Source organism: Silurus meridionalis, chromosome 24 (assembly GCF_014805685.1).
Source record: "Silurus meridionalis isolate SWU-2019-XX chromosome 24, ASM1480568v1, whole genome shotgun sequence".
NCBI classification, from domain to species: Eukaryota; Metazoa; Chordata; class Actinopteri; order Siluriformes; family Siluridae; genus Silurus; species Silurus meridionalis.
Genome location: NC_060907.1, coordinates 21,138,007 through 21,151,724, shown reverse-complemented (window position 1 = coordinate 21,151,724; position 13,718 = coordinate 21,138,007). Strand labels below are relative to the sequence as shown.

The 13,718-nt window shown below is 43.2% G+C and overlaps 1 protein-coding gene across 4 annotated transcripts in view; it reads right to left on the bottom strand.

Moving 5' to 3' along the window:
- The window catches only part of lratb.1 (lecithin retinol acyltransferase b, tandem duplicate 1), a 56,922-nt gene extending 44,016 nt beyond the window's left edge, over positions 1 to 12,906 (bottom strand). For all 4 annotated transcript variants that reach the window (XR_006924148.1, XR_006924147.1, XR_006924149.1 and 1 more), the window contains exons 1-8: positions 12,607 to 12,906; positions 6,555 to 6,655; positions 3,112 to 3,181; positions 1,337 to 1,467; positions 1,014 to 1,102; positions 740 to 839; positions 517 to 560; positions 144 to 221 (exon numbers count right to left, since the gene is read on the bottom strand). Coding sequence is in view for 1 of the 4 variants with exons in the window: in XM_046837522.1 (XP_046693478.1) it covers positions 144 to 221; positions 517 to 560; positions 740 to 839; positions 1,014 to 1,102; positions 1,337 to 1,467; positions 3,112 to 3,181; positions 6,555 to 6,655; positions 12,607 to 12,793 (800 nt within the window). In the remaining 3 variants the exon portion in view is untranslated. The remainder of the gene's footprint in view (positions 1 to 143; positions 222 to 516; positions 561 to 739; positions 840 to 1,013; positions 1,103 to 1,336; positions 1,468 to 3,111; positions 3,182 to 6,554; positions 6,656 to 12,606) is intronic.
- Positions 12,907 to 13,718: the final 812 nt, after the last annotated feature.

Sequence of the window (13,718 nt, the reverse complement as noted above, 5' to 3'; positions counted from 1 at the left end):
TGAAAGATTTTATATTTTATCCCCCCCTACTGTTAAATGAAATTTACACCCATGTGTGTGGGTGAGTATTCAGTGTGACGTGAGGTTTCAGAAGAAAGTGTGGTCTGAGGGAGAACTTGAGAGAGTGAATTTGTGTCTTGTACCAGTCAGGGACCTTGTGCCAGTCGGTGAAAATGCCACCGGTTGCCTGGGCTCCACACTCGATCAGGTGACCTGCCAGGCTAAAGATACCAGTGTTAATCATTTACACTGTCAAATACATACACTCTAATATCAGTACACACACACACACACACACACACACACACACACACACACACACACACACACACACACACACACCCACACCCTGCCAAAAGCCTTTAAAGCCCTTCTATCAGTACTGGGTTTGTGGTGAACATCATTATAAATCTCTCTGTTCAGATTCATCTTTTACCAATAATTATATAAAGAATATTTATAATGAAATGGATCAAAGAACACACAATTTACTGTAGTGTGTGTGTGTGTATTTACCTTCCAGCAGCCAGGAGGTCAAAGTTACCCTGCTCCCAGCCGAACTGTCCACACACAAACACATTTAAGCAGATTTAGTGTCTGAAGTGTTTATGTAACATGGTATGAAACGTGATGAGTTCAGAAGGAGTCGTGTTGATACGCAGCACAGATTCACAGCAGACATTCAGAAAGACTGTGCATTTTAACCTGATGAGTTTTGTTAAATAAACTTTACACGTACTGAGTGCATGAGGGGTCCAAGCACCAGTGCACTGTCCACACACCGGCCAGTGACGACGATATCAGCACCCAGGTCCAAACAGCGCTTTATAGGAACCGCACTGTGGAGGGACACCATGAAAAATCAGGACATCCAGTTTACAGTGTTCTGATCTTGTGTGAACCTCCACAGGGTTAGAGGTGATGAGCCAAACTCATGTGTGCAGTGTGAGTATCTGAAGTGAGTAAAAAACACCAATGTGTAAAGTCTGTATTGTAAAAAAATCAGATCTTACCCCAGATACGCGTTCATACTGTGGACCATTTTAGGAAGTGGTTTCTTTTCTTGTGTCTCTGCCATCTTCAATAAATTTAATGAGTCTTTCTAAAGAGAGAAAACAGTGCAGCAATTTTTACAGCTTTCACCTAAAGCCTAAAAAACTTCCCCCAGGCTGGAGAGGAGTCTGCATCTCCATCTCCACCTCAGACACAGCTCCTTCCCAGTCCAGTGTGCTGCAGAGATCTACAACATTGTGCTGATGGACCTGAGTTTGTTTCTCTGATTATGCAGCACACTGTGCACATCTCAGGCACATCAGGAGGACGTTGTGTTTCTCACCTGTGGCATCAGATCATCACCAGTTACCACAGCAACCTTCAAACTGAGCCCTGCCTCCTGCACTATGTTCTGTATTGCAGCTGCACACGCGAGAGGATTCACACCACCGGCATTACTAACAACACGAACACCTAAACACACAAACACACACACACACCCCCACACACCAATAAATGAGTGTATATCAGGAACAGATGTTAAAATTCTGATCCCTGCTCTCACCTTTAGTCTTCTCCCTGATCTTGCTCCTGCCCTTGCAATCGCCCATGTAATTTCCCCTGCAGTCTCCCCTGCACTCGCACCTGCACTTCCCCCTGCAGTCACCCCTGTACTTCCCCTGCAGTCACCCCTGTACTTCCCCTGCACCTGCACTTCCCCTGCACTGCACCTGCACTTCCCCTGCAGTCTCCTGCAGTCGCCCTGTACTTCCCCTGCAGTCTCCTGCAGTCGCCCTGTACTTCCCCTGCAGTCGCCCTGTACTTCCCCTGCAGTCGCCCTGCACTCCCCTGCACTCGCCCTTGCACTGCACCTGCAGTCACCCCTGTACTTCCTGCAGTCGCCCTGTACTCCCCTGCAGTCGCCTGTACTCCCCTGCACTGCACCTGCACTTCCCCTGCAGTCACCCCTGCACTTCCCCTGCACTTCCCCTGCACTCGCACCTGCAGTCTCCTTCAGTCACCCCTGTACTTCCCCTGCAGTCGCCCTGTACTTCCCCTGCAGTCGCCCTGTACTCCCCTGCACTGCACCTGCACTTCCCCTGCACTTCCCCTGCAGTCACCCCTGCACTTCCCCTGCAGTCACCCCTGTACTTCCCCTGCACTCGCACCTGCAGTCTCCTGCAGTCGCCCTGTACTCCCCTGCAGTTGCCCCTGTACTCCCCCTGCACTCGCACCTGCACTTCCCCTGCAGTCACCCCTGTACTTCCCCTGCAGTCACCCCTGTACTTCCTGCACTGCACCTGCACTTCCTGCACTGCACCTGCACTTCCCCTGCAGTCTCCTGCAGTCGCCCTGTACTTCCCCTGCAGTCTCCTGCAGTCGCCCTGTACTTCCCCTGCAGTCGCCCTGTACTTCCTGCAGTCGCCCTGCACTCCCCTGCACTCGCCCTTGCACTGCACCTGCAGTCACCCCTGTACTTCCTGCAGTCGCCCTGCACTCCCCTGCACTCGCCCGTACTCCCCTGCACTCGACCTGCACTTCCCCTGCAGTCACCCCTGCACTTCCCCTGCACTTCCCCTGCACTTCCCCTGCACTGCACCTGCAGTCTCCTTCAGTCACCCCTGTACTTCCCCTGCAGTCGCCCTGTACTCCCCTGCACTCGCCTGCTCCCCCTGCACTCGCACCTGCACTTCCCCTGCACTTCCCCTGCAGTCACCCCTGCACTTCCCCTGCAGTCACCCCTGTACTTCCTGCACTGCACCTGCAGTCTCCTTCAGTCACCCCTGTACTTCCCCTGCAGTCGCCCTGTACTCCCCTGCACTGCACCTGCACTTCCCCTGCAGTCACCCCTGCACTTCCCCTGCAGTCACCCCTGTACTTCCCCTGCACTTCCCCTGCACTGCACCTGCACTTCCCCTGCAGTCACCCCTGTACTTCCCCTGCAGTCTCCCCTGCAGTCGCCCTGTACTTCCCCTGTACTCGCCCTGCACTCGCCTACACTTCCCCGGCACTTACACCTGTACTCCCCTGCAGTCGCCTGCACTTCCCCTGCATTTGCCCTGTACTCCCCTGCAGTTGCCCCTGTACTCCCCCCTGCAGAAACCCTCACAGTAATACCTTTCTGGCTGATTTCTCTGATGAAGGGAGAAATAGCAGTAAGAAGGAAATCTGGAGCAAACCCCATATTCTGCAAGAGAAAACAGATCAGTCATATGAGGTTTATGTGGCGATGTGTTATGAAAAGTGTGTGTGTGTGTGTGTGTGTGTGTGTGTGTGTGTGTGTGTGTGTGTGTGTTTGTATATATATACAGTGAGAAAAATAAGTATTTGAACACCCTGCTATTTTGCAAGTTCTCCCACTTAGAAATCATGGAGGGGTCTGAAATTGTCATCGTAGGTGCATGTCCACTGTGAGAGACATAATCTAAAAAGAAATTCCAGAAATCACAATATATGATTTTTAAACTATTTATTTGTATAATACAGCTGCAAATAAGTATTTGAACACCTGTCTATCAGCTAGAATTCTGACCCTCAAAGACCTGTTAGTCTGCCTTTAAAATGTCCACCTCCACTACATTTATTATCCTAAATTAGATGCACCTGTTTGAGGTTGTTAGCTGCATAAAGACACCTGTCCACCCCAAACAATCAGTAAGAATCCAACTACTAACATGGCCAAAACCAAAGAGCTGTCCAAAGACACTAGAGACAAAATTGTACACCTCCACAAGGCTGAAAAAGGGCTACGGGGAAATTGCCAAGCAGCTTGGTGAAAAAAAGGTCCACTGTTGGAGCAATCATTAGAAAATGGAAGAAGCTAAACATGACTGTCAATCTCCCTCGGACTGGGGCTCCATGCAAGATCTCACCTCGTGGGGTCTCAATGATCCTAAGGAAGGTGAGAAATCAGCCCAGAACTACACGGGAGGAGCTGGTCAATGACCTGAAAAGAGCTGGGACCACAGTTTCCAAGGTTACTGTTGGTAATACACTAAGACGTCATGGTTTGAAATCATGCATGGCACGGAAGGTTCCCCTGCTTAAACCAGCACATGTCCAGGCACGTCTTAAGTTTGCCAATGACCATTTGGATGATCCAGAGGAGTCATGGGAGAAAGTCATGTGGTCAGATGAGACCAAAATAGAACTTTTGGGTCATAATTCCACTAAGCGTGTTTGGAGGAAGAAGAATGATGAGTACCATCCCAAGAACACCATCCCTACTGTGAAGCATGGGGTGGTAGCATCATGCTTTGGGGTGTTTTTCTGCACATGGGACAGGCGACTGCACTGTATTAAGGAGAGGATGACCGGGGCCATGTATTGAGATTTTGGGAACAACCTCCTTCCCTCAGTTAGAGCATTGAAGATGGGTCGAGGCTGGGTCTTCCAACATGACAATGACCCGAAGCACACAGCCAGGATAACCAAGGAGTGGCTCTGTAAGAAGCATATCAAGGTTCTGGCGTGGCCTAGCCAGTCTCAGACCTAAACCCAATAGAGAATCTTTGGAGGAGCTCAAACTCCATGTTTCTCAGCGACAGGCCAGAAACCTGACTGATCTAGAAGATCTGTGTGGAGGTGGGCCAAAATCCCTCCTGCAGTGTGTGCAAACCTGGTGAAAAACTACAGGAAACGTTTGACCTCAAACAAATGCTACTGTACCAAATATTAACATTGACTTTCTCAGGTGTTCAAATACTTATTTGCAGCTGTATCATACAAATAAATAGTTTAAAAATCATATATTGTGATTTCTGGATTTTTTTTTAGATTATGTCTCTCACAGTGGACATGCACCTACGATGACAATTTCAGACCCCTCCATGATTTCTAAGTGGGAGAACTTGCAAAATAGCAGTGTGTTCAAATACTTATTTTCCTCACTGTATATGTTCAAGTTTCAAGTCAAGTCAAGTTTATTTATATTGCACGTTTTTACAATGAACATTGTCTCAAAGCAGCTTTACAGTGTTTACAGTGTAGTTGTGTGTGTGTGTGTGTGTGTGTGTGTGTGTGTGTGTGTGTAAGTGTAAATGTGTGTGTGTGTTTGTGTGAGTCTAGATGTGTGTGTGTGAGTGTAGGTGTAAGTGTGTGTGTGTGAGTGTAGGTGTGTGTGTGTGTGTAAGTGTAGGTGTAAGTGTGGTTATGTGTGTGTAAGTTTGTGCATGTGTAAGTGTACATGTTAGTGTGTGAGTGTGTGTTTGTGTGTGTGTGTAAGTGTAAATGTGGGTGTGTGTGTGTGAGTCTAGATGTGTGTGTGTGAGTGTAGGTGTGTGTGTTTGTAAGTGTAGGTGTAAGTGTGGGTTTGTGTGTGAGTGTAGGTGTAAGTGTGGGTATGTGTGTGTGAGTGTAGTTTTGTGTGTGTGTAAGTGTAAGTGTAAATGTGTGTGTGTAAGTGTAAGTGTAAATGTGTGTGTGTGTGTTGTGTGAGTCTAGATGTGTGTGTGTAAGTGTAGGTGTAAGTGTGGGTATGTGTGTGTGTGAGTGTAAGTGTAAATGTTGGTGTGTGTGTGAGTGTAGGTGTGTGTGTGTGTGTGTGTGTGTAAGTGTAAATGTGGGTATGTGAGAGTGTAGGTGTAAGTGTGGATAAGTGTGGGTATGTGTGTGTGTGTGTATGTGTGTAGGTGTAAGTGTGGGTATGTGTGTGTAGCTGTGTGTAAGTTTGCATGTGTAAGTGTACGTGTATGTGTGTGTGTGTGTGTGTGTGTGTGTGTGTGTGTGTGTGTGTGTGTGTAAGTGTAAATGTGGTATGTGTGTGAGTGTGTGTGTAAGTTTGTGCATGTGTAAGTGTATGTGTGTGTGTAGGTGAAAGTGTGTGTGTAAGTTTGTGCATGTGTAAGTGTGTGTGTGTGTGTAAGTGTAAATGTGGGTATGTGTGAGTGTAGGTGTAAGTTTGTGCATGTGTAAGTGTAACGTGTGTGTGTGTGTGTGTGTAAGTTTGTGCATGTGTAAGTGTTAGTGTGTGTGTGTGTGTGTATATAAGTGTAAGTGTGGTTATGTGTGAGTGTAGGTGTAAGTTTGTGCATGTGTAAGTGTACGTGTGTGTGTGTGTGTGTGTGTAAGTGTAAATGTGGGTATGTGTGTGAGTGTGTGTGTGTAAGTTTGTGCATGTGTAAGTGTACGTGTATGTGTGTGTGTAGGTGAAAGTGTGTGTGTAAGTTTGTGCATGTGTAAGTGTGTGTGTGTGTAAGTGTAAATGTGGGTATGTGTGAGTGTAGGTGTAAGTTTGTGCATGTGTAAGTGTACGTGTGTGTGTGTGTGTGTGTGTGTGTGTGTGTGTGTGTAAGTTGTGCATGTGTAAGTGTGTGTGTGTGTGTGTGTGTGTGTGTATAAGTGTAAGTGTGGTTATGTGTGAGTGTAGGTGTAAGTTTGTGCATGTGTAAGTGTACGTGTGTGTGTGTGTGTGTGTGTGTGTGTGTGTAAGTGTAAATGTGGGTATGTGCAGTGTAGGTGTAAGTGTGGGTATGTGTGTGTTTAGGTGTGTGTGTGTGTGTGAAAGTTTGTGCATGTGTGTGTAAGTGTGAGTGTAATTGTGGGTGTGTTCATGTGCATACAGGACTCTTAGCTTTAGCTGCTGTTAGGAGCGACATGGTGATCTCTGACAGATAATCAAACACAAGAAAGTCCAGCTTCCCTCCATGCAGGAGCTGAGGAACTGCAGAAGAACATAAAGAGGAACAAGACCAATCAGTCAGGAAATGTGTCCGAGATGTTTTTAATCATGTGAAGAGAGAACTCACAACTCTACACTAAGGTGTGTGTGTGTGTGTGTGTGTGTGTGTGTGTGTGTGTGTGTGTGTGTGTGTGTGTGTCTCAATTCTACAGGTCTAGATGCAGGTGGAGATATAGATGAAGGTGTAGGTGGAGATATAGATGTAGGTGTAGATATAGATGTAGGTGGGGATATAGATAAAGGTGGAGATATAGATGTAGGTGTAGATATAGATGTAGGTGGGGATATAGATAAAGGTGGAGATATAGATGTAGGTGTAGATATAGATGTAGATGCAGATATAGATGTAGGTGGAGATATAGATGAAGGTGTAGATGGAGATATAGATGTAGGTGGGGATATAGATGAAGGTGGAGATATAGAAGAAGGTGTAGGTGTAGATATAGATGAAGGTGGAGATATAGAAGAAGGTGTAGGTGTAGATATAGATGAAGGTGGAGATATAGATGTAGGTGGAGATATAGAATTAGGTGTAGATATAGATGTAGGTGGGGATATAGATGTAGGTGGAGATATAGATGTAGGTTGAGATGGAGATATAGATGAAGGTGTAGGTTGAGATATAGATGTAGTGTAGATGGAGATATAGATAAATGTGTAGATGAAGATATAGATGAAGGTGTAGATGGAGATATAGATGTCGGTGGGGATATAGATGAAGGTGGAGATATAGATGAAGGTGGAGATGGAGATATAGATGTAGGTAGAGATATAGATGTAAGTGGAGATATAGATATACAGTACAGACCAAAAGTTTGGACACACCTCATTCAAAGAGTTTTCTTTATTTTCATGACTATGAAAATTGTAGATTCACACTGAAGGCATCAAAACTATGAATTAACACATGTGGAATTATATATGGAATTATATACATAACAAAAAAGTGTGAAACAACTGAAAAATGTCATATTCTAGGTTCTTCAAAGTAGCCACCTTTTGCTTTGATTACTGCTTTGCACACTCTTGGCATTCTCTTGATGAGCTTCAAGAGGTAGTCACCTAAAATGGTCTTCCAACAGTCTTGAAGGAGTTCCCCTAGAGATGCTTGGTACTTGTTGGCCCTTTTGCCTTCACTCTGCGGTCCAGCTCACCCCTAAACCATCTCGATTGGGTTCAGGTCCGGTGACTGTGGAGGCCAGGTCATCTGGCGCAGCACCCCATCACTCTCCTTCTTGGTCAAATAGCCCTTGATGCCTTCAGTGTGACTCTACAATTTTCATAGTCATGAAAATAAAGAAAACTCTTTGAATGAGAAGGTGTGTCCAAACTTTTGGTCTGTACTGTAGGTGTAGGTGGAGATATAGATGTAGTGTAGATGGAGATATAGATGTAGGTGGGGATATAGATGAAGGTGAAGATATAGATGTAGGTGTAGATGGAGATATAGATGTAGGTGGGGATATAGATGAAGGTGTAGGTGGAGATATAGATGTATGTGTAGATGTAGATATAGATGAAGGTGTAGATGGAGATATAGACGTAGTGTAGATGGAGATATAGATGTAGATGGAGATATAGATGAAGGTGAAGATATAGATGTAGGTGTAGATGGAGATATAGATGAAGGTGTAGGTGGAGATATAGATGTAGGTGGGGATATAGATGAAGGTGTAGGTGGAGATATAGATGTAGTGTAGATGGAGATATAGATGTAGGTGGGGATATAGATGAAGGTGTAGGTGTAGATGGAGATATAGATGTGGTGGGGATATAGATGAAGGTGTAGGTGGAGATATAGATGTATGTGTAGATGTAGATATAGATGAAGGTGTAGATGGAGATATAGACGTAGTGTAGATGGAGATATAGATGTAGATGGAGATATAGATGAAGGTGAAGATATAGATGTAGGTGTAGATGGAGATATAGATGAAGGTGTAGGTGGAGATATAGATGTAGGTGGGGATATAGATGAAGGTGTAGGTGGAGATATAGATGTAGTGTAGATGGAGATATAGATGTAGGTGGGGATATAGATGAAGGTGAAGATATAGATGTAGTGTAGATGGAGATATAGATGTAGGTGGGGATATAGATGAAGGTGTAGGTGGAGATATAGATGTATGTAGATGTAGATATAGATGAAGGTGTAGATGGAGATATAGATGAAGGTGTAGATGGAGATATAGATGTAGATGGAGATATAGATGAAGGTGAAGATATAGATGTAGGTGTAGATGGAGATATAGATGAAGGTGTAGGTGGAGATATAGATGTAGGTGGGGATATAGATGAAGGTGTAGGTGGAGATATAGATGTAGTGTAGATGGAGATATAGATGTAGGTGGGGATATAGATGAAGGTGTAGGTGGAAATATAGATGTAGTGTAGATGGAGATATACACTGGAGATCAAAATTAGAGAACAATTTATAAACAATTGAACAATTCTGAAATAATGTGATCTTCACTGCTCAACAGTTGAAGGAGTTTTTGTTCTGTCTATACCATGCTACCAGAACACCTTTTCCACAAAATAACTAAGGCATTTAAAAAAAACATTATTTTGCAGAAAACACACTGAATTAGAACAAAAACAATAAAAAATTAGAGAACACTTTCAGATTCCTCCCAGTTATTGGTGTTAATCTGGTACCTGGTGCTAATGTCCTTGATTATCTGTAAACCCCTATTTAACTGGCAGCCTAACTTCCAGTTTCACTGACTCTGCAAGATGGTGGGCCGTTCTAAAGTGACTGAAAGCCTCCGGCAGCAGGTTGTCCAGATGAAGGCCAAAGGGACGACCCTATCAGCCATAGCAAGACAAGTTGGTCGTTCCAAAACTGTGATTTCAAGAATATTGAAATCTTTACAACGTCACAAACTCATTCAAGTCCACCAAGAAGGCTGGTCGTCCACAGAAGACAAATACAATAGAGGACAGGATACTGCGGAGGATCTCAATGGGCACTCGTTTCCACACTGCAGCTGGAATTGCTCACCAGTTCAGCGCTGAACAGGGTAAGGATCTGTCTCGTCATACAGTGTCTCGACGTTTAAGAGCATTAGGACTGAAAGCCACTCTGCAGTGACCAAACCTCTCATTAGCAGAAAGAATCAAAAGACTAGACTAAGCATGTTGTGTGGACAGAGGAGAACTGGTCCGAAGTTCACTTCAGTGATGAAAGCAAGTTTAATTTATTTGGGTTCGATGGGAAACATTATGTTCGGTGACAAACTGGAGAAAGACTGAACCCAAAGTGTGTAAAGAAGTCAGTGAAAAGTGAACCTCTGGAAAATCCTTGGTGACAAAGTTATGGCCAAGAAACCCACTGCAGTCACCGAACTGTGGAGGAGACTGGAAGAAGAGTGGACCAAAATCACACCAGAGCAGTGTGAGAGACTCGTGCTGTCCTGTGGCTGCAGATGTGCTGAAGTCATTCAGAGCAGAGACCTGGACACTTCCTACTAATTGCTGACTGTTGTAACCTTCAGAACATTTTGTTGTAATCTTTTTTCATGCTACAGTCATTGTTGTTCTCTAATTATGATCAGTGTGTTTTCTGCAAAATAATGTTTTTTTTTTAAATGCCTTAGTTATTTTGTGGAAAAGGTGTTCTGGTAGCATGGTATAGACAGGACAAAAACTCCTTCAACTGTTGAGCAGTGAAGATCACATTATTTCAGAATTGTTCAACTGTTTATAAATTGTTCTCTAATTTTGATCTCCAGTGTAGATGTAGTGTAGATAAAGGTATAAATGTAAGTTTGGTGGAGATATAGATGTAGGTGTAGATGGAGATATAGATGTAGTGTAGATGGAGATATAGATATAGGTGGGGATATAGATGTAGGTGCAGATGGAGATATAGATGTAGGTGGAGATATAGATGTAGGTGTAGATGGAGATATAGATGTAGTGTAGATGGAGATATAGATGTAGGTAGATGGAGATATAGATGTAGTGTAGATGGAGATATAGATGTAGGTGTAGATGGAGATATAGATGTAGTGTAGATGGAGATATAGATGTAGGTGTAGATGGAGATATAGATGTAGTGTAGATGGAGATATAGATGTAGGTGTAGATGGAGATATAGATGTAGGTGTAGGTGGAGATATAGATGTAGGTGTAGGTGGAGATATAGCTAAAAGTGTAGGTGGAGATATAAATGTAGTGTAGATGGAGATATAGATGTAGGTGTAGGTGGAGATATAGCTAAAAGTGTAGGTGGAGATATAAATGTAGTGTAGATGGAGATATAGATGTAGTTGGGGATATAGATGTAGGTGTAGATATAGATGTAGGTGGGGATATAGATGAAGGTGTAAGTGGAGATATAGATGTAGGTGGGGATATAGATGTAGGTGGGGATATAGATGTAGGTGGAGATAGATGAAGGTGTAGATATAGATGTAGGTGGGGATATAGATGTAGGTGCAGATGGAGATATAGATGTAGGTGGAGATATAGATGTAGGTGTAGATGGAGATATAGATGTAGTGTAGATGGAGATATAGATGTAGTGTAGATGGAGATATAGATGTAGTGTAGATGGAGATATAGATGTAGGTGTAGATGGAGATATAGATGTAGTGTAGATGGAGATATAGATGTAGGTGTAGATGGAGATATAGATGTAGGTGGGGATATAGATGTAGGTGTAGGTGGAGATATAGCTAAAAGTGTAGGTGGAGATATAAATGTAGTGTAGATGGAGATATAGATGTAGGTGTAGGTGGAGATATAGCTAAAAGTGTAGGTGGAGATATAAATGTAGTGTAGATGGAGATATAGATGTAGTTGGGGATATAGATGTAGGTGTAGATATAGATGTAGGTGGGGATATAGATGAAGGTGTAAGTGGAGATATAGATGTAGGTGGGGATATAGATGTAGGTAGGAATATAGATGAAGGTGTAGATGGAGATATAGATGAAGGTGTAGGTGGAGATATAGATGAAGGTGTAGGTGGAGATATAGATGAAGGTGTAGGTGGAGATATAGATGAAGGTGTAGATGGAGATATAGATGAAGGTGTAGGTGGAGATATAGATGAAGGTGTAGGTGGAGATATAGATGAAGGTGTAGATGGAGATATAGATGAAGGTGTAGATGGAGATATAGATGAAGGTGTAGGTGGAGATATAGATGAAGGTGTAGATGGAGATATAGATAAAGGTGTAGGTGGAGATATAGATGAAGGTGTAGGTGGAGATAGATGAAGGTGTAGGTGGAGATATAGATAAAGGTGTAGGTGGAGATATAGATGAAGGTGTAGATGGAGATATAGATGAAGGTGTAGGTGGAGATATAGATGTAGGTGGGGATATAGATGAAGGTGTAGGTGGAGATATAGATGAAGGTGTAGGTGGAGATATAGATGTAGGTGGGGATATAGATGAAGGTGTAGATATAGATGAAGGTGTAGGTGGAGATATAGATGAAGGTGTAGGTGGAGATATAGATAAAGGTGTAGGTGTAGATATAGATGAAGGTGTAGATGGAGATATAGATGAAGGTGTAGGTGGAGATATAGATGTAGGTTAAGATGGAGATATAGATGAAGGTGTAGGTGGAGATATAGATGAAGGTGTAAGTGGAGATATAGATGAAGGTGTAGGTGGAGATATAGATGAAGGTGTAGGTGGAGATATAGATGAAGGTGTAGGTGGAGATATAGATGAAGGTGGAGATATAGATGAAGGTGGAGATATAGATGAAGGTGTAGGTGGAGATATAGATGTAGGTTAAGATGGAGATATAGATGAAGGTGTAGGTGGAGATATAGATAAAGGTGTAGGTGGAGATATAGATGAAGGTGGAGATATAGATGAAGGTGGAGATATAGATGAAGGTGGAGGTGGAGATATAGATGAAGGTGTAGGTGGAGATATAGATGCAGCTGGAGGTCGAGGTGAAGATGTTACCTGCAGTAGCAGTATCACCCCAGAAACCGGAAGCACAACCCACTCTAACTGACTTCCGCTGTGAAGTGTATTTTCTCCTCACACTGTTGAGCTCAGAGCTTCTCCACACAGGGCGGTGATTAACACACAGGCGGGAGAAAACACACACTGTGGGGCTCCGGAACAGAAGCTTCATGTTCACATACATCCTACAACACTTTTATTAATCCGGTTTATCTCAAATCAACCCCCAAAACAACCTTTAACCCTCAACCTGAACGTCCCCGACTCGGTGTTACACTATATACCGTCCGGTTGGAAACTGGTCGCTCAGTCACTCAGTTCCGCATTGATAAATACGTGGACAAAATTCTTAATAACGACTTATTTATAAACCTTTAAAATGTGATCATGTTTTATAAAGAATTTTGTATTTATTAATATTACAGTCTCCATAAAATATTTATTATCCAGTTCGTTTTATGCATCAGCTTTCCCCTAATAATAATAATAAAACTTTCTTTCGGCTCCTCGCATTAGGGGGCGCCACAGCGGATCATCCGCATATTTGATTTGGTTTTTACGCTGGATGTCCTTCCTCATTTATCCGGGCTTGGGAGTGTGAGTGGCTGGGGTTGGTTCCCTGACCGGGGATAGAACCCGGGCCGCAGCAGTGAGAGCGCCGCATCCAGAGTATGCCAGGCATATGGGCCCAAGAGAACGCTAGGGGGCGCCACAATCATCAATTCAAATGTTTAAAATTACATACACATATATTTTAAATAATAACACTGTGGTGAAATAAAATTAATTCCCTGCAAATAAAATTAAACTGAAAATAAGATGAAAATGTTTATTTATTTTTTGACTTTGAGAGAGTGTTTACTCATCAATAAAATTAAACGCATGAGGTTTGTCTACAGACTGCATAAGTTAAAATGTGTTTAGAAGCTCGTTGTGATATTTAGTTGGTTGTTATGTTACATTTCTCTTCCTTTATACATCTGTCTTTTTAAAAATGTTTTATTAAAAAATGAAAATCATTTATATTCATTTATATTCATTATATCATTTATATTGTAACATATTACGCAATAACAAATGATTACATTCACGGATCTTCACACTTCTGT